Source organism: Bubalus kerabau, chromosome 17 (assembly GCF_029407905.1).
Source record: "Bubalus kerabau isolate K-KA32 ecotype Philippines breed swamp buffalo chromosome 17, PCC_UOA_SB_1v2, whole genome shotgun sequence".
NCBI lineage: Eukaryota > Metazoa > Chordata > Mammalia > Artiodactyla > Bovidae > Bubalus > Bubalus kerabau.
In genome coordinates this window covers 54,543,428-54,567,292 of record NC_073640.1, presented here as the reverse complement: position 1 = coordinate 54,567,292, position 23,865 = coordinate 54,543,428, and the positions used below count along the sequence as shown (strand labels likewise).

Here is a 23,865-nt window from a genome sequence, read left to right as displayed (position 1 = left end):
CTGCTGCCGAGCATTGTGGGAGTTGTAGTCCTGGTGGTGCCGGGGAAAATGGGCACCATGATGGTGGCATGACTCGCGAAGCACTTTGGGAGTTGTAGTCGTGTAAAATAACCCAGAGCCCCTCTGGGCATTGTGGGAAGTGTAGTTTCCGAATTAGGACGCGTGGAGTCGGGGAAGGTGAGTTGTCAGGAGTCAGGGCGTTAGGCAAGCTCTAAAGGCAAGAAGACGCTGTGTACTCCCCCGTGCAGGCTACAGTTGGGACCGTGTAGAGCTGTCATTCTGTCTCTAGGAGGTATAAAAAAACACTTGATAAAACACTCAGATGTTCTGATTCAGCAGATCTAGGGCGAGTCCCTTCATCTGCGTTTCTAACAAGTTTCTAGGTGATGTTGATGCTTCTGGTCCATGGCCCACATTTTGAATAGCGAGACTGTAAAGAGTTCGTGGGAGTCTATTCCTTCCTTCTTTAACAGGCTAGTGATGGGGCCATGGTTGCTGGAGGGGGTGTCTAAGGTGGGGAGCAAAGCTCCAGCCCCACCCTTGGGCTACCAAGGATGAATGGGTTAGGATTAGGGACCTTGGTTAGGGTGAAGGGAAGTGGAGGGAAAGGTTGAGATTTTATTTTTTCATTTATCATTTTTTTGTCCAGTTTTATCGAAGGGGTGAGAATTTTTTAAAGATGTAGATGTCATAACTAAGAACTGGGATTCTAGGGTCAGAGGTCAAACTTCAAGCTGTGTTGAGCTCATCACCTCCCTGAACCTCAGTGTCTTCATCTGGACAGTGAAGATCCTGGGAGTACCACACTCATGGGATTGAGATTGGGTTGAATGATCCATGAAAAGTGCTTGAAAGAGTCTTGATATTTCATAACTGTTTGATAAACAGTAGTCCATGCTATTGCCACTACATTATCATGGCTGTTATAATTATTTCCAGAGTTCGGCCTTCTCAAAATTTTTTTAAAATTTTATTTGTTTATTTTTGGCTACATCAAGTCTTAGTTATAACACATGGTGCTTAGTTGGTTTGTGGCATGTGGGATCTTGGTTCCCAGACCAGGGATCAAACCCAGGTCCCCTGCATTGCAAGGTGGATTCTTAAGCACTATATCACCAGGGAAGTCCCAGCCTTCTCACCGTCCCCTTGAGTGGCTGGTGTCTGAGACATGGGCCTTTCTTTCCCCTGGTTCCCAGAGTCTTAGCTCTCTCAGTCTTTGCCCCTGCCGCAGGGTGAGTTGTAGAAAACCAGCCAGAGTTCTAAGGAGGTGCACCAGAACAGCCTCAAGAAATGTGTAGAAGTTTCGGGAAGCCTGGGCTCCCTTACACAGACTGAGAACCTCATTTTCCGAGGCTGGGTGGGGCTAAAGGAGAATACCCAATGAGATATTTGGTGGCTCAGACGGTAAAGAATCTGCCTGCAATGCGGGAGACCCAGGTTCGATCCCTGGGTCGGGAAGATCTCCTGGAGATGGGAATGGCTACCTACTCTAGTTTTCTTGCCTGGAGAATTCCGTGGACAGAGGATCCTTACAGGCTACAGTCCATGGGGTCGAGGGAGCAACTGACATTTTCACTTTTCCTCTTTGTCAGCCCCAGGCTTTTAGTAGAAGTTGTTCAGGTTTCCCACTTGGGTCGAGCTGGGCTTCAGGAAATTGGGGTAGGGGGTTTCCTGTGAGTCCACAGTTAGTCCAGAGCATTAATAGGGGAGCAGCCACCTGATTTCAAAGTAATTGGAGCAGTGGAGGTAACTGGAAGAGCCCCCAAGCGAAAGATGAGTCTTGAGGAGCAGAGGGTTGGAGGCAGAGACCCAGCTGCCTTCTTCCAGGGCCAACCTTGGGGAAATGGGATTTGACTTTTGTTATGAGAGCTCTGGGGCTTCCTCATACAACACAAATAAAAGTCATTTCACTCATAACTCATGTTTGTGTTCCTGTGAGTACTTGCTCTGAGCAGAGGACATAATAAGCAAAGGCCTGGAGATGTCAAAAAGCATGAGCTGTGGATGGTGGGGTCGAGAGGCAAGGACATTGTGGGGAGGGACCCTCTGAGTGCAGCAGGGGGGGACTTGACATAAGGGCAATGGGAGGGAGGAGCCCCTTGAAACAGGGATTGTGGGAGGAAGCCCTAAGGCGGAGATACTGTGAGAGATGGGAAGATCCCCGAGACAGGGGGTGAGGGGAGACCAGGGAAAAGGGGCCTATGGCAAGCGAGCCATGAATTAGGGGGATGGCTGGAGATAAGGGGGTCCCTCCAGCCTGAGGCCACCTTCCTGCCTCTTGGATCCCTGGAAGAAATGGAGCTGGGAGGGTAGGAAGATAGACAGTTGGAAACCTGGGTTATGTATCTGCTGTGTGACCTCAAGGAAGTCCCTGCCGTCTCTGGACCTCAGATTGCCCACCTGACTATGGGAGTATTCTTCTCCCTGTACCCGATGAATAAAGTAGGTTCTCTGGCCTCCCTAGGGGAGGTCCAGGCTCACAACACTTACCAGGACCAGGCTCTGCCCTGGGCATCACAGGCGGTGTCTGGCATCATGACCCCTGCCCTCTGACTGTCTTCCCCTTCAGATTAAGGCACTCTTTCTCAGCACTGTCTTATGCAGTGGGCATGCGCACACACTCACACTCATGTGGACGCTCAGCATCCCAGACATTTGAGCTGGGAGGCAGGTAGGCCAAGGACCAGCCCCAGGCTTTCCTCTCACTGCCATCTCTGTTAGAAAGGCTGCCTCAAGGGAAGTGGTAGGGCTGCCCAACCAGAAGGGCTAAAATTCAAAAGACTGACAATAGCAAGTGTTGACAAGGATGTGGAGCAACTGTAAATGTGATACATTGTGGCAATGCCAATGACATAAGAGCTTTGGAAAGGGCCTGGCTATTTCTATGAAAGGTAAACACAGTCTATCCCCAATCAGCAATTCCATTTCTAGGCATGTACCCAACAGAGATGCCCACATGTGTCATCAGAGGATGTTACTAGAATGTTCCTAGAGGCTCCCAACAGAGAAACAACAACTCCATCAACAGGAGAGTGGGTTGACAAGTAGCATAATAGCCACACAGTGGGGAACCCTGCAATGAAAAAGTGTTGGCTACCAACACTTGAGACACCATGGATGACCCTCATAGACCTGATGTTGAGGACAAGAAGGACCTGCGGCAGCACACCAGAAGATTTCATTCTACAGAGTCCAAGAACAGGCACAACCAAAAGGTGGCAACAGAAAGCAGATCAGTGGTTGCCTGTGGAGGGGCTGCTGACTGGGAAGGGGCAATGAAGGGTCTTTCTGGGTAGATGTAAATGTTCTACAGCTCAATATGGATGGTGGCTACGTGGATATAATTATTTAAATCATTGAGCTATGCCTTTGAGATCTGTGCAAGTCACACATGGAAGCTTATCTCAACAAGAGAAGAACATGGTGACTTAGAGCTTGGGCATCCTAGGCCTGTCATCCAGATTTGTCCCCTCGCAGCTGTGTGACCTCGAGCAGGTTACTTTCCCTCTCTGTGCCTTGTGAGGATTAAGTGAACTAATACAGGTAGAATGTTTAGAAGAGGGCAGAGCACAGAGTGGGAGCTCAGTGAACCATTATATCATCATGGTCCCCCAGGGTCCTCTCCAATATGAGAGGATCCAGAGTCTGACCCCCTCTCTCGTGTTCTGATCCCAGGATCCCATCACCTGGCGAATTCACAGTGTTCTCACACAAATCCTTGTTGGGCCTAAAACTCTGTGATTTGATGACTTTGAGATTCCATGACTCCCACATTCATGCCGGGCTAAATTTCTGGGCTTCTGTGAATCACCCAGTCATGGGTGCCAGCACAGGGAACGCTGTCCCGCCCACACACCCCCCACTGAACCCCCCCCAACAAAGCAAAGCACGACACACATGGCTTCTCTCTCCCCACTGATATATTTGATAATTGTCCAGAACCAGAGACGGCATCAGCCAGGGGGCGACGGGGAGTAAAAAAGAGTCCAGGGAGGGGTCTGGGAGGCAGGGGTGAGGAGGAGAGGAACAGACACACACAAAAGACAGGGAGGGTAGAGAGGCAGGGGGCGGGGCAGGGGCGGGGAGAGAAGCCAGCCAGGGGGCGGGGCGTGGGGGAGGGAGGCGGGAGATCACTTGAGGAGGCGGGGCCAAGGGGAGAGAGGGCCCCTCCCCCCAGAATACAAAATGAGGGGCACTGGAGTGGGCGGTCCTGGGCTCGCGAGGGCAGGAAAGAGATGCGAGACGTGGTGGGGCTGAGGTCAGTAGTAGGTTTCCTTCTCCACCCAACCTGGAGAGACAAAGGAGGAAAGAGACACAGACGGGAGAGACGGGCACGGAGAGACACACAAGCAGAGACAGAGAGGCAGCGACACAGAAAGAAGTCCAAAGGGGCAAAGACACAGAGACAGACACAGAGAGGAGGAGGCCCGGAGAGAAGGGGAGAGGGAAGAGGTGCCAAGGGGATGGAGAGACAGCGCGGAAGGGAGGAGGGGGTATGGGAAGGGCGGGAGGAGGGGGAAGACAGTGAGGTTAGCATCGTCACCAGGCGGCGCTCTCCCACCTCCCCCTCCAGCTGCCCGGTCCCATTCCCCCCAGCCTCCCACCTCTACCCCCGTTAGCCCCTCACCCCCGGGGTTCCTGCGCAGGATGAGTTTGCGGATTTCGTCGTAGACGAAGATGAGGAAACTGTAGGGGAAGGCACAGAACCACCAGCTGGGCCTGCGGAGAAGCGAGAGGAGGAGCGAGTCAGCGCCTCCGGGCAACACGGAGGAAAGGAGGGGCCACGCCCAGCGCAGTGCCCCCTGATCCTTCGTGCCCAAGGTGACAGGTGCCCTGGCCATGGCTCTGGGCCGGGGTCTACAGAGCCCCACCCCACCCCCCACCCATGACGGTGTTCCACTGCAAAGGCTCCTGGGAGGGCCCTGGAACAGGTGGTACCTGGAGGAGGAAAGGCACTCACTTGAGAGGGTACATGCGAAGGGCCACATCCATGCCTGGGCAGTAGGACAGGAAGGCCGCCAGGGCCGTCTCCTCAAACAAGCCAAAGATCAGGATCTTGTTCCTGCAGGCACAGTCAGGGCTGGACCCAGAGAAGCCCACCCGGCATCCCCACCCCACAGACACAGAGGCACCCCGCCCCAGGCAGACGGAGAGAGACAGACAAGGAGACACACAGGGATGGAAACAGAAAGAGGCAGCGAGGCACAGACGGGTCCAGGGAGATGGCGACGGTGAAATATGAAGACAGAGACACACAGATAGGCCGGGGTAGAAAAAGATAAAACAGATTTGGAGAGGGACGCAGGAACATCCCAGTAGCGCGTGCGCACGCACGCACGCGCGCGCACACACACACACACACACACACACACAGGGAATCCAAGATAGATGTGACCACTGGAGAGAAAATCAACTCAGAGGCAAAACCAGAACAGACAGACATGGGGCGGGAGGGAAAGCAGCCACAGCGACCATGACCCTCACTTCATGCCCTGCTGGAAGACAGAGTTCCTCCGGGTCTTGCAGATGATCAGGTCAGCCCACTGCACGACCACTATGCTCACAAAGAAAGCCGTGTGGCACGTGAACTCCACCACCTTCCTCTGCTCGTAGGTCTGCGAGGGTGACGATGCAGTGTCAGTCAGTGGTCAGTGTGGCCGCAGCCCCGGCCCCTACTCCTTGCCCACGTGCTCCTTGTGTGCACCATCCCTGCGTAGGTCCCCAGGGCAAAGCGGGGACTCTGTCCAGATGGGGTCCCCTGGGAGGACATGTCTGACCTCTGTAGCTCAGAGCCCCTCAGGAAGAGTCAGGAAATGGACAAGGAAGAAGAGAGCATACTGGTGACCTTAGTTGTGGACCAGAGAACCTGGGGGCCTCCTGGGGGGACACTGGCTGGGCTGTGAAGGGAAGACAGAGACTGGGAAGGGGGTCACAAAGGCTTCCTGCCTGGCAGGGCAGAGAGCCTGGCCAGTGGACAGGACCACAATGGGTTGGGGCAAGAGCGCCAGGAGACCCTTTGTGTCCGGGGGAGGGTCTTGATGACCCCCAGGGCAGAGGGGCCATCACAGGAAGCCACCCGTGCATGGATAGGACAGCCCACCGTGGCCCAGGATGCTGTGGGCTGAGACCCCACCTGGGAGGCCCACGGCCACGCTGTGGGACCCGGCCCTACGCACCCACTGCTGTCCATAACTGTCCTCCAAGTCATTAACCGTGCGGTCATCCCAGTTCAGCCGGATGCCCACCAGGTTGCTGGGCAAGAAGCCATTTTCTGCCAGGATCACGAAGTAGGAGAAGAAGCCACCAAGAGCCTGGATCATTCCTGGGGGAGGAGAGTAGGGAGATGAGGAGAGGCTCAGGTGGGGCGGGCAGCCAGCCCAGGGCACCTCTGGGGCCCCTTGAGACTCCGTCCTCTGCCTGAGCATCCTCCTGGCTGGGCTCCCAGAGGACGATCTGAGAGCGCCACCTGGTGGTGAGCACCTGAAAAGCGCTCCCTGGAGCAGCAGACTTAGGGAGGGGGCTCCCCAGAGATGGAGAACCTGGAATTCCTCCCACTTGACCCAGGCCACGTGGACATCAGGAAGTCCCTGAGGACCCCCACGCAGGAATGACTTTCTCAGGCCTCTGACCACCACCACCAGGCCTCTGCTGGGACACCTGTAAAGCTCTGCACTCTCCCCTCCAGCAGCAGACGGAGGAGGAGGCAGGAACGGGTGGGGCTCGCCCCTGCCCTCAGAGAGCTCACAGGCTGACTGGTCCTTCCCAGCATGGTGGGGGGTGGAGCAGTGGCGTGGCCCTCCTGGGCCACTCAGTATCCCACACGCACCCCGGGGAGGCCTTTCCTCCACCCCCCATCTCTAAGTCACTCCTTCCAAACTTGTGGAGTCCCACACCAAGGTCACAGGCGTGAGACCTGGCACCCAGGCCACAGAAGGGGAGCCCAGAACCAAGGTCACCTCTGGAACTGACTGAACCCCACTGTAACTGCTGCCAACCCCGCCCACACTGCGATCCTTCCTGGCCAGCTTCCTGACCTTATATTAGGTAAATATGCCCACCCCGGTACTCACCCTCTAGCGCCCTAACCAGTCACTTAATGCCACCCTTCTAGCAGGAGTTTTCTTCATCGTGAGGCTAAAAAACTGGCTGCTAACCCATAAAAAGCACTGACTCTCCCCCACCCACTACATTTGCAGTATCTTCATTATCTCTGCTCCTTGCTCTTAATACACTCACTCCTTTCTGAAATGCTCTGTGTCTGGAAATTCTTCTCCAGCCCATGTTTGGACTGCCACGACTAGACCTATGGCAGCATGTCCTGCTTTTCACTCCACTCATTCAACACAAGGTTCCCGAGTGCCCAGGGTGGGCCAGGCGCTGGGCATTCAGCCGTAAGCCAGGCGGGGGCTCCAGGTCCTCACCGATCTGTCCGTAGGCCATGCTGATGAGTCTCTCATTGACCAGCTTGTCAGTGCGTGGGTTCCTGGGCTGTCTCTTCATGATGTCACTCTCAGCAGCCTCGTATGCCAATGAGATGGCAGGGACCTGGGCAGGAGAAGCCGGTGAATCGGGGTGGTGTTGGGGAACCCTGCCCTCCCAGAGCTTGGGGGTGGCCGGGGCTCACCATGTCGGTGCCCAGGTCGATGCAGAGGATGGTGATGGTGCCCAGAGGAAGTGGGATGTTGGCCATGATGAACAGCAGGAAGGGTGTGATCTCTGGGATGTTGCTGGTCAGGGTGTAGGCAATGGACTTCTTCAGGTTGTCAAAGATCAGGCGGCCTGTTGGCAGGGTGGGCTCAGACCTCAGTACCCACGCCAGGGCACCCTAGTCCTGCTGCCCCTTCCCTACCCAGTCCAGGCATCCTTCCTAATCCATCTCCTCACCACCCGCCTTTCCATTCAGACATCCAACCATGTTGCCTCTGTTCAAACATTCTCAAAATACAACCACTTAGGAAGACTGCATAGCAGTTTTTCTTTTTCCCTTTTTTGGCTATGCAGCATGGCTTGTGGGATCTTAGTTGCCCTGACCAGCAATTGAACCTGTGCCCACAGCAGCGAAAGTGCAGTCTTGACCACTAGACCGCCAGGGAGTTCCCAGTACTTTTTGTTAAAGTTAAGCATCCCTGCCTTATTGACCCAGCAATCCTCATCATAGGTTTATAGGATGAGTGTTTATGTCCACCAAAAAGCAAGTACAAGAATGTTCATCATAGCATTGAAAGTCAAAGTCGCTCAGTTGTGTCCGACTCTTTGAGACCTCATGGACTATATAGTTCATGGAATTTTCCAGGCAGAATACTGGAGTGGGTAGCCTCTCCCTTTTCCAGTAGATCTTCCCAACCCAGAGATCGAACCCAAGTCTCCTGCATTGCAGGAGGATTCTTTACTAGCTGAGCCACAAGGGAAGCACAAGAATACTGGAGTGGGTAGCCTATCCCTTCTCCAGCGGATCTTCCCAACCCAGGAATCAATCCAGGGTCTCCTGCATTGCAGGCGGATTCTGTACCAACTTTATCTTTATCTTTATCAGGGAAGCCCCACCATAGCATTATAATAGCCAAAAAAGAGGGACTTCCCTGGTGGCCTGTTGGTTAAGACTCCCTGCTTCCACTGCAGGGGCGTAAGTTTGATCCCCGGTCAGAGAACTAAGATTCCACAAGCCAAATGGCACAGCAAAAAAAAAAAAGGGAATTGCCATACTTATTTTTTAAAAAGGGACAGACAGGCAGGCTGTTCTGCGGGAGGTGGCATAGATGGTATGATCCCCTTTGTGTAAAAAATAAGGCACCTAGTTGGTCACACCTGCTGTTGCCTGTCCCCTCAAGGTGTGGCTCTCCACAAACTACCAGGGTCTCACCCTAAGTACTTATGGGTGATGATTTAAGTGTACTTCAGCATAGCCCAGTGTGTGTACTGAGCCGGGCGATGTGACGGGGTTTGCTGTACCACTTGCTCTGCTTGTGGGTGTGTCTGGACTTCCCCCTACTGAAGGTTAAACTGTGCTGCTTCTTTCACTTCAGAGAGGCCTTCTTTGCCCCTCCTTATCTAGGTAGGACCCCTGCTGGGACTTCCCTGGAGGTCCAGTGGTTAGGACTCCGTGGTTCCAACGCAGGAGGCACGAGTTCAATCCCTGGTGGGGGAATTAGGATCCCCAACTCCATGCAGTGCAGCCAAAAAAGTGTTTTTTTAAAGGTAGGACCCCTGTTATCATCTATCATAGCACCCTGCTGGTTTTCTTGTCACCATAAGTAATTATGTTTAGTTTTTTGTTTTGTTTATTTTTGGTTTTGTTTGTTTTGGCTGTGCTGCATGAAATGTGGGATCTTAGCTCTCTGACCAGGAATAGAACCTGTGCCTCCTGCATTGGAAGCATGGAGTCTTAACTACTGGACTTCCAGGAAAGTCCCTGTAATTTCATTTGTTATGTTATAATTTGTTAACTTGGGGAAGGCCCCCCAGTTCCTGGAGGGCAGGGACCATGTCTGCTTTGCTTGTAGCTGATTCCCCAGCCCCTGGCGTGATGCACAAGGTAGGAGCCCAAGAAATGTCTGGGAGGTGTGAACTAGAGCATCCATGAGTGCGTGCTCTGCACATGCGTGTAACATGTTTTGGGGGGCGGTGAGAAAGGGTTAACCATGTGTCCTCTGGGCCATAGGAGACAAGGGCTCAGGGCATTTAACCTGAGGCTGTAGGCTCAGCTCTACTGTTTGAATTCTCCCTCATCACGAGTTATTCTTCACACTGGGCTCGTTTGAAATGTGAGAGAGAGACTGGAAGAAAATGCAACCACAGTGTGAACTGTGAATATTTTTGGATGGTGAGGTTGTGGGCGATGCCAATGTGCTTCTTAATGCTTTTTTGTATTTTCTGTATTTATCATGAATTACTTGGATGATCAGAATAAAATCGAACATGAACAAGCCCCATCTGCAGCCGCATCTAGGCCCGTCAGGAAGTGGTGCCCAGGGGACCCTGAGGTCTGGGCTTTTGGTGGCCCAGCCTCACCCGCCAGAGCCCCCACATGGCCGTGCCTCTGCCTGCAACTCCCTTCGCTGGCATTTCTCTGTGTGAAAATTCCCAATGGCCCTGGGGACTTGGCACAGTGACTCCTGCCCACCTGGAGAAGCTTCCTTGGCCCCCAAATGAAGGCTGGGGCAGAGGCCTCCTCAGGGCCCCTCTGCTTGACCCTCTGCCTCCCTGAGGTTGTACTTCTGAGTATCTTTTAAATACTTCCACCTCTGCCTTGCCCAACAGACTGGGTCCTCGCTGGGCAACACAGAGACCCTGAAGTGTATCAGCTCGGTCCTGCCCCCAGGGAGCCCCCGACACTGTGAGGGGAAGAAAATTGAAAAGGACAAGCTCAGGCTGCACTGGGGGCCTGGTAGGATTCCGCCATCTCCCCATCGTGCACCTGCTGCAGCCCTGGCCTGTTCCCCTCGCCCTTCTCGGGCTTCACGCAGGGACCCCAGTCTCCAGGCCACCTGGGCCGACTCACTCACCCTCCTCCACACCCGTGACAATGGAGGCAAAGTTGTCATCCAGAAGAATCATGTCAGCTGCCTGTTTGGAGACGTCAGAGCCGGCGATGCCCATGGCCACCCCAATGTCGGCCTTCTTCAGGGCGGGAGAGTCATTCACGCCATCCCCGGTCACGGCCACGATGGCTCCCTGGAGGGAGAGAGGGTGAGCACGGCACCTGGAGGCCTGGCACCAACCCTCTTCTCATCATGGACCCCGGAGTCCTGGCCCCCAGCCCCTTTCCCCCGAGGGACCCCAGCCCCAGCCCACCTGTCTCTGACAACCCTCCACAATAATGAGCTTCTGCTGGGGGGAGGTGCGGGCGAAGACGATCTCAGTGTGGTTCTGCAGGATCTCATCGATTTGCTCGGAGGTGAAGTCCTTGAGGTCAGTGCCGTGGATCACGCAGGCCTTGGCGTCCCTGGGGAGAGCAGAGAGTGGTCAGGACATGCGGACAGACTGACAGACGGGGAGGGGGGACGGACCAGGCTCTGAGAGAGGGACAAAGGGCTTTGCTGGGGTAGGTGTGGGGGGATCAGAGATGAAGGGAAATGGGGGCGGAGGGGCTGCAGGAGGGATGGAGGGCAGACCTCAGGAAGAAATTTGGGACCCTGGACTCAGAGGAACAGAAATATGTAGACAAGCAGGAAATGGAAACAGACACAGAGAGAGACATGAGGATGGGAAAGCTGAGGGAGTCAGAACAGAGATGAGAGGGACAACAACATAAAAGACAGGCAGGAAGAGACTGATGGACACAGGAATGAGGGACGTCATAGAATCCTCCCAGATGGGAATTACTAGCAGCCCATTTTAGAGAGGAGGAAACTGGGGCTCAGAGAGGCTAAATGACTCACCCAATGTCACACAGCTCACGCGTGGCCAAGCTGGGATGTGAGCCCACCCCTTGCCAGCCTCACGCAGCTGGAACACCAGGCTCCCCATCATTAAGACAGAAGAGGAATGGGGCCCAGATGCTGAGTCAACAGAGGAGACCCTGGAGGAATGGGCCCACTGTCCCAGAGGGACCTGAGTCGGGCTGGGTGGGGCTCACCGAGGGTTGACCTGGCTGACAGGAATGTTGAGCCGGGCAGCGATGTCCTCTACAGTCTCATTGCCCTCGGAGATGATGCCCACGCCCTTGGCAATGGCCTTGGCCGTGATGGGGTGATCGCCGGTGACCATGATGACCTGTGGGCATTGTGTGCAAATGGTCCAGCCTCACTGCTGGCCCCTGGAGCCCTGGCCCTGCCTCCCCTGATGCCCCTCGGGCCACACCTTGATGCCTGCACTGCGGCACTTGCCCACCGCGTCGGGGACAGCCGCTCGGGGAGGGTCGATCATGGACATGAGACCCACGAAGCAGAGGTTGTCAGTGGTGAAGTTCACATCGTCACAGTCGAAGGCAAAGCCCTTGGGGAACTGCTCCTCGGGCAGGTAGTAGTGGCAGAAACCTGGTGTGGGGAGAAAGGAAGAGGGGCTGTAGCCTCAGTCCCCCCTGACTCCTGCCCACAGCTCCCGTGGCAGCAATCAAACTCCCCAGCTGGCCAGAGTCAGTCCACACTCATTTCCGAAAGATGGCTTCCCCTGTCATTCATTCAATCACGGTGCATTCTGAGAGATCCTATTCTGAGCCAGGCTCTGGGCAGCACCACATCCCTCTTTACCCTCCAGCCCCTGCCCCAACTTGGCCCCACCCCTGGTGCCCACCAAGCACACGCTCGCCCAGGCCACCGAGCTCGAGGTAGGCATTCTGGAAGGCCTCCTTCATCTCTTCATCCAGCGGCTGCTCCTTGCCGTGCAGCAGGATGGTGGAGCAGCGGTCCAGGATGCGCTCGGGGGCGCCCTTCATCACCAGCAGGTACCGGTTGTCATTGGGGTCCTCGGTCTCGTGGATGGAGAGCTGCAAACAGAGCAGAGGGTGGCCATGCCTGAGCCTCCCAGGGACCTGGAGGCTCCCTGCGCCCAGCCAGGGGGAAGAGCACTCCCCGCCACCCCCTCGGGTGCCAGGGTGCCACGGATGCCAGGACGGACCACAGCCAGGCTCCCAGAGGGCACTGCCTGAATCTCTCTACCTGAGAGATTGTCATCTGTTTCTCGGACCCTCTCACAGAGATCTCTGCTCATCCCTGCCCATTTCTGTCTCTTTGACAAATATTTCTTCTCCTCTGTGTCTCTCTCACAGAAATCTCAAGGGTCCTGAGGATACGGGCATTTCTCTCTGCCTCGTCCAACGATCTCTCATCTCACATTAGAGGCCATCACCGAATCTGTTCAGCTCACCTCTGAAGTACCCAGATTCTGACTTCTCTCACCTCCCCTGCCTTCCCATTCACCCACCAGCATCTCTCATATGAAATATCACAGCAGCACCCCACATCGAGTCCCTGTGTCTGTCCTCCCCTCCCCATTGTCTTTTATTTTCTCCCCATGGTAGGCAGAAGGAGACTTTAAAATATGAGCGTCAGTGAAAACTGGTGCAGCCACTTTGGAAAACAGCCTAGCTATCCCCACAAAGCTTAAACATAGGGTTACGACGTAAGCCGGCCATCCCCGGGTATACACCCAAGAGGCGTGCAGGCGATGTCCACACAGGAACTTGTAGGCGGATGTTCACTGCAGCATTATTCATAGTAGCCAAAGGGTGCAAATAACCCAAATGTCCATTGATAGATGAATGGATCAACAAAATGTGATCTCGCTATACAACGCGAAGTCATTCAGCCATAAAAAGGAATGGAGTACTGACGCGTGCTACGACACGGAAGGGAAGGGAAGTGAGAGTCGCTCAGCCGTGTCCGACTCTGTGGCCCCATGGACTCTGCAGGCCATGGGATTCTCCAGGCTAGAATACCGGAGTGGGTAGCCGTTCACTTCTCCAGGGGATCTTCCCAACCCAGGGATCGAAACCAGGTCTCCCGCATTGCAGGCGGATTCTTTACTGTCTGAGCTACCAGGGGAGCCCTGAGGAGCCTGGAAAACACGATGCTGAGTGAGAGGACTCAGACGCTCAAAAACACATATTGTAGGATTCTGTTGACATGAAGTGTCGAGAATAAGCAAGGGCATAGAGACAGGACGTGGATTAGTAGTTGCTTAGGGCTTGGGGAGACGGGGGAGGTAGGGGAACAAAGCCAGAGAGTGTGAGGGTGTTTTTTGAGACGATGGGAATTCTCTAAAGCTGACTGAGTAGACGCTAACTATGCTACATTGTATATACTATACTATATACTATGTGTGACTATACTAAGACTCTTGAATTATGTACTACTTGGGTGATCTACGATGGTGTACGAACTACACCTCAATAAAGCAGTTTTTTAAAATGTGAGTCAGGTCCCATCTCTACCCTGCTCCTTGGCTCATGCCCCCCAACCAGGGTCACACCCAAGTTGTGTCCACAGCCCATGAGGCCTGATGGGACCTGGCCCAGCACACACAGCCCTCATCTCCCACCATGCTTCCTGGCTCCATAACCCCTGTTCAGACACCTCAACACATTCCTGCCTCAGGACCTTTGCATGTACTATGCCCACTACCCCCAGATACCTGCAGGGCTTCCTTCCTCAGCACGGTGACTTCCTGACATATTCCAAATTCCCTCAAGTCCTCATGCCTCTGTTATCGTCTGTCTCCTGGCACAGGAGCATAAGTTCCACAAGAGGAGGAACTTCACTGTTTCACTCACTGCTGTTATGTCTCCCCAGCACCTAACACAAGCGTCCCAGACATATGGTGGCTGCTTAAAAATATATCTGCTGAATGAATGAATGAGATCTCTGGCTGGTTCCCACTCTGCTGCAGGAAATCTTTACTCCTCTGCCTCCTACTCCCACAGAGACCTCGCTCTCACTCCCATCTCTGTTCCTCTCTCCACTCTCAGTCCCATTTTACAGATGGGGAAACTGAGGCTCTGGGAAAGTTAATAGCTTGCCCAAAGCAGGAGGGCAGTGGGGCAGAGCTGACTGCTTTTTGGGGCATCACAGAGAAAGTGGAGAGCCCCAGGGTACCTGGTATTTGTTAGTGGAGTTGAAGGGGATCTCGGCCACTTTCTTATTACGTTCACGCATCAGCTTCACGGAGCCAGAGGACAATTCGATGCACTTGAGCAGAGCAGATTCGGAGGCATCCCCGGCCACATCCCTCTGTAGGGCGGGAGAGAGGGCTGTCAGAGCAGAGAAGCATGGGGTGGGCAAGAGCCAGGCTGAGGCCAGTGAGAGGGGGGACCCACCTTGAGCACGGGGACATTGTCCTGACCCCCCTTGAAGACAGCACGGTTGCAGAGTCCAGCGATATGGGACAGGGCCACCCAGGTGTGCGAGCTCTTGTCGAATGAAGTCCCTGAAAAAGCCACCAATCAGGGCAAGGGGCACCCGGGGCGGGGGGCCAAGCACCCTCTTGTCTGGGCTCCACCCTCACCTGACTGGTCCTCAGTGGTGTCGGCCTCGTGGATCTGGTTGTCGAACCACATGTGGGCGACTGTCATGCGGTTCTGGGTGAGGGTCCCTGTCTTGTCTGAGCAGATGGTGGACGTGGAGCCCAGGGTCTCTACAGCCTCTAGGTTCTTCACAAGGCAGTTCTTCCGAGCCATGCGCTTGGCAGTCAGTGTCAGACAGACCTGGGCACGTGCAAGGACAGGTGAGTTACAGGTAGAGTCAGGTGGCGGGGCTGGGTCGGCAACACGACTGTCCAACAACTTGACTGCTTAGCCCAAAGAGAATCCTGGGCAAAGAATCACCCAGAGACTCCACCCAAGGCACAGACTCATAGAAATGGGCTCAGATGCACCCCCCAAAATATACTAGAATGTTCACAGCAGCAACATAATAGTCCCAAACTGAAACAATCAAAATGTTCTCTAATAGCAGAAGAGAAAATTGGAGAAATAAAAGATGGGAATACTATACAGAGATGAAAAAGGATAAGAGATCAGTGCCTACAACCTCGTGGGTGAAGCTCAAAAACAATGTTCAGCAAAGAAGAGCCAGAAACAAGAGTTGCTGCTGAATGATTCCACTGATGTGGAGTAAAAAAACTACTGTTTGAAACCAGGCTATCCTAGGGGTAATCCTGGGGTTGCAGGGGAAGGGCTGAACAAGGTCTTGAGAGGGCTTCTAGGGAACTCCATCTGGGTGCAGCTGACCTAGGGTGTGTTCAACTGACTCCAGCTCATCAGTATGTTCATATGTGCAACTCTTGCGTGTACAGTGTAGGTCAATAAAAGGCCTTGACCTAGAGTAGCTTTGAATTTGCTAATATGGAAAAGTTTGCAGGATCTATTGATTCTAAAAGAATCAAGGAGCAGAACAGTATTCCTAGGATGGTCCCTTCTGTGTACGCTGAAAACAGTTACTACATATGTGGGAATATGCCCACCTCTCCTGGGAACGGTACAGTGAGCCTGCTTCAGAAGGGGGGTGATGGCTAGGCTAGGCAGTGGGTCCAGACTGTTATTTTACTCTTTAACTATTTTAATGTATTCTTTTGATTTTTTTACCATGAAGGTGTACTTCTTAATTTTGTAAGTTAACTTCAAAAATGATAGGGTGGTTAGCTTGCGGGATCTTAGTTCCCTGACCAGGGATCAAACCCAGGCCCTCGGCAGTGAGAGCACGGAGTCCTAACCGCTGGACAGCCAGGGAAATCCCTGTTAGTTTGTTTTGTTCACGAGGCCCGCTGAGTCCCAGGACCCTCCTTCTTCAATGTCTGGGAGGATTTGGCCCTTGATGTCTTGATTGCAATTCGGCCCCCCAAGTTGCAATCAAGATCATTGCCATTGGACTTCAGTGGTTAAGAATTCGCCTTCTAATGCAGGGGGCACAGTTTCGACTCCTAGTCAGAGCACTAAGATCCCACATGCTGTGTGCTGCAGCCAAAAAAAATAAGTAAATAAAATAAGATCATTGCCTAAGGGTTCTCTGCACGGGGCAACTAAGACCCAGTGAAGCCAAATAAAAAAAACGTTTTAAAAGAAAAGATCTTTGCCATCAGGCCCCCAGCCCCCTCCTCCCTCAGACCCAGGGGTCTGGGCCTTACGGTGACAGTGGCCAGCAGGCCCTCTGGGACATTGGCCACGATGATGCCGATGAGGAAGATGACAGCCTCAAGCCAGGTGTATCCAAGAATGAGGGACAGGATGAAGAAGGAGACGCCCAGGAAGACGGCCACGCCAGTGATGAGCTGGATGAAGTGTTCGATCTCGATGGCGATGGGCGTCTTGCCCACCTCCAGCCCCGAAGCCAGAGTGGCGATGCGGCCCATGACGGTGCGGTCGCCTGTGGCCACCACCACGCCCCGAGCCGTGCCTGTGTGGCCAGAGGGGACAGGGCTGATCCTCAGCAAGGTGCAGAGAGACCCCAAGCCCCTGAGGTGCGTCTGTCTATCTGGACCAGCCTGGCCCCACCCGGGTACCCACCCCACCCCAACCGTCTCACCTTCCACGCAGTTGGTGGAAAAGAAGGTGATATTCCGGGTCTCCAGGGGGTTGTCGTGCGTGCAGTCGGGGGAGCGGGTCTGGGGCTCTGATTCGCCGGTCAAGGAAGAGTTGTCCACCTGGGGTGGGGGCACAGGGGACAGGGCTCAACCCCGGGCCTGGGGTCAACTGGCATTTGCTCAGAGGAGATTTCAAGATTTTTGTTTGTTCGTTTGTTTTGTTAATGAGGCGGAAATCTCATTAATTAAGGAAACCTGTGTCTGTGGAGGTCACAGCTAGAGACCTAGAAGTCTGGGTGTCAGAGTTGGGCTCTTGAAGATGGAGAGGGTGCAACTTCTAGGCAAGGTCAAAGGCACTTGCAGGTCTAGGGGAGGAGGAGGGGGCCTGGACTCCTGGGTCCAAGGAGGAGGGGCTGGGGGTCTGGACTCCTGGGCTGTTCCAGGAAGGGCAGAGCTAGGCCCCACACCCACCTTGCAGCCGTGGGCTGAGATGATGCGCAGGTCGGCTGGAACTCGGTCTCCACCCTTGATCTCCACAAGGTCCCCAACCACCACCTCCTCAGCGTTCACCTGCATCTTCTCACCTTCCCGGATGACCAGGGCTTGCTGCGGGTGGGATGGAGAGGCGTCACCTCCCTGACGCTCTCTGCCTGAGGTCTCTGGGCACAGCCTCGGCAGCTGTCCACACCCCACCTGGCCCCTTCCTGGGCACCCCTCACCTGGGGAACCATGTTCTTGAAGGATTCCATGATCTTGGAGCTCTTGGCTTCCTGGTAGTAGGAGAAGCAGCCGGTGATGATGACCACGGCCGCCAGCACGATGCCCAGGTACAGCTGTGGGCAGACTCAAGGTCACGGCCCGCCCCACAGCAACTCCCCACCGGCCCTACCCAGAGATGTGTGCAGTCTGGGGAGAGAGCTTTGAGTAAGTGGGCTTCTGCAATTGTATGTCTGACCTCAGGTTGTATCTATTTGACGGTCTGTGTCTCTCTGGCTGTCCATGTTTGAGTCTCTCTTTCTTTCTCTTTTTTAAAAAATGTTTGTTCTGTTTATTTATTGGCCTTGCCATACAACTTATGGGATCTTAGTTCCCTGACCAGGGATCAAACCCAGGCCCTCAGCAGTGAAAGCATGGAGTCCTCACCATTGGACCACCAGGGAATTCCCTTGAATCTCTCTTCCTGAACAAAAGTGTGCCTGAGCCTCTGGTCTGTCCGTCTCTCTATTTTGTGGGTCTCTCAGCCTATGTCAGAGAATCGGTGTGTATGCTGTTGTCCATGTGTCTGTCTGTGTTAAGATCAATGTGCCTGTCTGACTGAATGCCTGACTTTAAATGTAGGAGACTGTTTGTGTTTGACTCTCTCCAGGTGGGTCTCTGTCTCCCTCTGTTGGTCTGCGTAGGTCTGAGACTCTGGGTCTGTTCACCTGTTCAGGTTTTAATTTCTGAGAATCCTGTCTGCGCTTGACTCTCACACCGCTCTGTCCACCACCAGGTTATGCCTGCGACTCTGTGTGTTTGGGTGCTTGTGTCTGTCTGTCTGTCTCTCGGTCCATGTCTGTGTCTGTGCCTGCGTCTGAACTAGGTGGCCGTGCTTGAATCTACGTGTTAGTGTGACTGCCTGCACTGACTCTGCAGTAGTGTGTACATGCGCATGTGTGGGTGTGTGCGTGCAAGGATCTCCATGTAGTCAGAATACAGGTCTATGTTTATGAGCGTCATGTCTGTTGAGACTGTGCGTGTGTGTGTCCCCTGTGCTGAGTGAACAGGACCTGATAAATCAGCACGTGGGTGCGCCTGGGTCTCTACATGAGCCCATTCACTGAGCATCTTTTAGGCCAGGACCACCTGCTTGTGTCTACCCTCAAGGCCAGTGATGTTACAACACAGCTTTGGGATGGAGCCCCAGCTCATACTCCCTACTGTGTGACCTTGAACAAGCAACTTGGTCTTTTTTATTTATTTATTTATTTTTGACTGTACCATGTGGCTTGCAGGATCTTAGTTCCCAACCAGAAATCGAACCCAGGCCCCCTGCAGTGGAAGTGCCAAGCCCTAACCACTGGATCGCCAGGAAGTCCCATACTTGTCCTTTCTGAGCCCGTTTTCCTCCTTGCATCTCTGGTTTTCTCACTGAGTGATTGTGAAAGTTAGATGGGAAGAAGTCAGAGGCGGGGCTTTGAAAAGTCCAAGGGGAGGAGTGAGACATGCATGTCTCTATGCAGAGGAGCTCCTGGGCGGGGTGGGTGGAGGGCACTCACGTTGTCGCCAGAAGGGTCGTCCTCTGTGCCCGCCTGGATGCCGTAGGCCAGGAAGCAGAGGATGGCCCCAATCCACAGCAGGATCGAGAAGCCCCCGAAGAGCTGGCGGCAGAACTTGACCCACTCCGGGGTGGTCGGCGGCGGTGTGAGTGCATTGGGCCCATCTCGGGCAAGGATCTCCTGGGCTTTGCTGTGGGTCAGACCCTGGGGGACACAGGACTCACATAGGACCCTCCTGGAGAAACCTGGCACCCCAACACTACAGAGCACCCTCAGGCACTGGGGGGGGTCATGCCTCCCCCACCCCCACCCCAGGGACCCCTGTCCCTCCAGCCCGGCCGCACCTGTACACAGTCGGTGTTATATTTCCGGCAGACCTCTTCCACGGACATCTTGTGCTCTGTCTGAGGAACAGGAGTTTGGGGAGACATTGGGTGAGCGTGGAGGCCTGGCGGTAGGGGGGTCATTGGGGGAGGGGTCTGCTCCGGGTGGGTACAGAGGGTGGGACTCACCATAGCCACCTCCTTCTTGAGGTCATCCAGGTCCCGGCGGTCTTTGGTGCCCTTGCTCTTCTTGGGCGAGCCCTTGTCATCTTTCTTGTCCTGCGAGGTGGCGACACGATAGCTGTCAGAACCACCAGACTGCGGGCGAGAAGGGGTTACAGGGGGGCACCGGCCCTGCGGCTGTGCAGCTGCGTCTCCGGGCAGGGCCTGCTCTGGGGGCTCTGTCTGTCCCTGCCCTTCAGCCTGGGTGTCTCTCAGAACTCCCGAGGCTTGTCTTCTCCTATTGCTTCCCACCCCGCCACCCTACACCCCCCATCTCTGGCTCCTTGGATCTCTGTGCCAGCGAGTCTCCATCTGGGTCTGTCTATGCCTCTGTCTCTCTCTCTCTCTGTCTCTAGGTCTCTCCCCTTCAGTCTCCATATGTCCTTTTTTCCTCTGTGTGTCTCTTTCTGTCTCTTACTTCCTGTCCCTGGGCTTGCCCAAGGCCCCCCACCCCACCCCAAGTGTCTGTCTCTTGCTATGTCTGTTGGTCTGTCTCTCTTGATCTGCCTCTCCAGGTCTCTGCTTGTGCCTGTCTTATTCCCTTTTGTCTCTCTGTCTCCTTCTGCCGCTTTACCTCTCCATCTGTGGCTATCTCCATCTCTCTGCAGTTCTTTCTCTGATCTCACTGTCTCTCAGAGAATGTCTCTCACATTCTCTGTCTCTGCATCTTTACGCGTGTCTCTCTGAGACTTTTGTCTCTCTCTGATCTCCGGCTCTTTATGTTTGCCATCTCATACAATATCTGTCACCGTCTCTTGAACTCTTTCCCTGAGTCTGGCTGAGTCAGTCTCTCTGTGTTCTCCCTGGGTTTCTATCTCTTTCCAAGTTGGTGTGTGGGGATCTTAGATTATCCCTGAGTGTCAGTATTTTCTGTCCATCCTTATCTCTACTTCTTTCTGTCTTCATCTCTCAAGGTACCTGCTTTTCTGTAACGCTTGGTGCATCTCTCCCTGTCTCTACTATTTCAAACATCTTGTCTGTCTGTGTCTCACGGTCTTGCTCTGCCATCTTCCTCTCTACCCCCGTATCTTTCACTCTCTCTCTCTCATCCATCTTGGCATCTCTGTGCTTCCAGCTCCAGGCCTCCCCCATATAATTCCCCCAGGTCTCTCCCTGTCTTTTCTTCCTGGCTCTTTTCTTGGGTCTCTTCTCCCAACTCCATGGATGTCTCTTTCAGAGGACCAGTTGGGACAAATGCCCAGGAGGTAGCCTGTTGGGCCCAGGGATGGTGGCCTGGCTGGACGTGCAGTCGGTCCCGAGGGGCTTGACTGACAAGCTGTGGCCTAGCCTCTCTCCTGGGGGCTGGCGGGAGCCATGAATACGTTTGGGTGGGGGTGGGCATGTTTAGGTCTCTGAAGGACAGACTAGCTGCTGGCTGGGATTCGGGGTGCAGAAGAGCAAGAGGAAGAAGTCCCCCAGGCCTGGCGTGAACTGGATGTAGTGTGGGGGGAGTGATGGAAGTTCTAGTTTGGGGGCTTGGGCTCATGGGGAAGCCAGAGTCCTTGGAGGCTGGCAGGAGGGCTGGGGTGAGGCTGGGTGCTGATAGCGGCCCGCTGACAGATCTTACGGGCCCAGAGCCAAGCTGGGATCCCAGGCTCAGCAGGGCTCAGCGCTAATCCCCTCGTGACCTTGTAGAGGGTTGAGCTGCCTGCTGTCTGCCCCCAGACCCGGAGGCTGAGCCTGGGGGGCTACTGCATCCTAAAGGCCTGGGAGCCGGGGTTTCAGGGGGCAGGAGGGTGGCTTGGCGCTGGGCCAGCCCTGCAGCAGCGCTGTGTCTGACACTGAGCATGGAGATTCAGGTGGGCAGGGAGGACCCTCCTCCACCCCCGCTTCAGGAGGGGTCTCAGCCTCCACAAGGGGCAGACCCACAGATGGAGCACAAGGTCGTGGGCACAAGTTAGAGAAATGAAGGGCAGGCAAGAGAGGAGAGAGAGGGGCCTGGAGGGAGGTGGGAAGAAAACTAGCTGCCCACCCCTGAAACCTTAGGGAAGGCCGGGAGCTGATGCTTGTGTCCCTGTGAGACCCAGGGCTGCAGTCCCAGACTCCTCCATCTGAGAGAGGAGAGGCTGGGGGTCTTGATCCTGGGGCTGGGGGAGGAGGGGCTGGGGGCCTGGACTCCTGGGTCTGAGGGATGAGGGACTGGGGTACCCCGGTCCCTGGCAGGTGAGCCTTGGTTGCTGGTTGCCCTTGTCATGACCAGACTCCCTTGGGGGCGGGCTTCCATCTGTTGGAGGGGGAGCCGAGGCTTTCCCAGTCAAGGCAGGAGGCCCAGATGGGCGCACTGCGGGGCGGGAGCACCTCGGAGGGTGGGGGACACGCGTGTCTGGCCGCTGCAGCCGCCTCTGCAGCTCCTTGCCATTTTCCACGCCAGCCAAGCTCAGGCAGGCTCTGCCCCTCGGCCCGCCCGTCCCTCCCCCTTTCAAGGTGTCTGAGGCCTCATCCCGGCGTCTCTCAGTCGACCTCCCCTTGTGCCCTTTGTCCCCTTTTCCTGTCATCCAGGCTGCCTCTGGCTGTCTCTGGATGGGATATGTCTGTCCTTGGGTCTCCTCATCTCAGCCTCAGTTTCTCTCTTTGTCTCTCCATGTCTCTCCTTGTCTGTATCTCTCTATCTTTCCATATCCTCCTGCCCGTGTCTGTCTCTTTCTTTGTCTCTATATCTCTTTTTCTCTCTTTGTCTCTCTATCTCTTTGTCTCTTTCAGAGCATCTCTCTCTGTGTCTGCCCATTTCTCTCTGTCTTCCCATGTCTCTGTCTCCCATGTCTACAGCGCTCACTTCTCCTGTCCCACGTCTTTTCCTAAGACCCGCCCCCAATTTCTTATCTAAGGCATTTAGCCTCAGTCCTGTCTTCCAATCTACCCATGGCTTCCCTTCCATTTCCACTTACCTGGAAGCCATCACTGGCTCCCACCTGCACCTTCTCTCTCCCAGTCCTCTCCCCATCCAATTCTTCTTCCCCTTCAGCCTCGCCCACCCCCATCCACCGACCTGCAGCCCCATCCCCCACCTCCGTTCCTGGACCCAACAGCCTTCCTCCGCCATCTTTCTCCCCATCCCTCATATTCGCTCTCCCATCCCAACCCCCTCTCTCTTCATCCTACCCAGCCCAGCCCACCAGCCTCCTTGCCCCCACCCCCTCCCTCTGGCCCCGCCCCAGACACTCAGGGAGGGATCCAGGGCTGCAGCTGGGGGGTCAGGTGGTCAGCCAGGGAAAGAGGCGGCATCTGCTGGAGAAACTCACAGACAAGGACACACGGACACAGAGGAAAGGGCATAGCCGGGCATGCACAATACCCCCACAACACGCATTTGCACACATAGCCCTCAGCAAGGCACTCAGTCTCCCTGCCGTGGCTCTCCTGCTCCCCCCAGCCCCCAGGTCTGCTCCCCTAGATTAGGAGGTAGACACACGCTGCAGACCCAGGCTGCTCCGCACTGCGGAGCAACCCCATGAGGGCCTGGAAGGAGAAAGGGAGGTCATCGGATGTGCATCTCATAGTCTGGATCTATCCCCGCCTGGCCACGAAAGCAGACGGGCTTCAACACCCCCAGACACAAACACCGGCGTTCAGACACACCCAGACACGGGTGCAGACATTCAGACACGACCCGGGCCACACAATCGCAGGCGAACGGTGCTGCCAGGCCCGACAGAACCAGGAACGCGCACACGCACACGCACATCTTCGGCTGAGCAGGGAACCACACCAGGGCAGACAGAGAGGCCGAAGGCCGGTCCGTGCCCCGCGGACCCCGCACACAAAGGACACGCCAACATGCGCCACAGACTCCCACCGACCCAGGCGGCCCCGGGCACGCACTCAGCCAGCGACACAACCACGCGGATGGGCAGGGTCAGCTGGCTCCCAGGGATCTGCACCCGGGTCCCGGAGAGCAGAGGTCCCAGAGTCCTCGTCCCCCGCTCTTCGCAGACACCCAATGTCACTGGACCCACAATGTCACACACACAGGCACGCGCGCGCACACACACACACACACACACTCGCACACAGGCATTGCCTGGCTGGCCCGAGCACCTACCCCCATCTTGGCGGCTCCGGGGGACAGGGGCACTCAGGCGGGGCAGGGGCCGAGGCAGGGGGCCTCAGGG

The 23,865-nt window shown here is 55.2% G+C and overlaps 1 protein-coding gene across 1 annotated transcript; it reads right to left on the bottom strand.

Moving 5' to 3' along the window:
• Positions 1–4,173: 4,173 nt before the first annotated feature.
• ATP1A3 (ATPase Na+/K+ transporting subunit alpha 3) lies at positions 4,174–19,610 on the bottom strand. Its single transcript, XM_055551598.1, has 21 exons — positions 19,556–19,610; positions 19,212–19,415; positions 17,673–17,786; positions 17,425–17,559; positions 16,956–17,073; positions 16,558–16,826; positions 14,941–15,139; positions 14,753–14,862; positions 14,532–14,666; positions 12,232–12,424; positions 11,800–11,975; positions 11,576–11,712; positions 10,792–10,942; positions 10,503–10,671; positions 7,625–7,779; positions 7,422–7,545; positions 6,177–6,322; positions 5,485–5,615; positions 4,961–5,062; positions 4,628–4,719; positions 4,174–4,288 (listed from the first exon to the last, which is right to left on the bottom strand). Exons 1-21 carry the CDS (start codon positions 19,601–19,603, stop codon positions 4,260–4,262), a joined length of 2,937 nt encoding a protein of 978 aa, XP_055407573.1. The 5' UTR covers positions 19,604–19,610; the 3' UTR covers positions 4,174–4,259.
• Between the last annotated feature and the right edge of the window lie 4,255 nt (positions 19,611–23,865).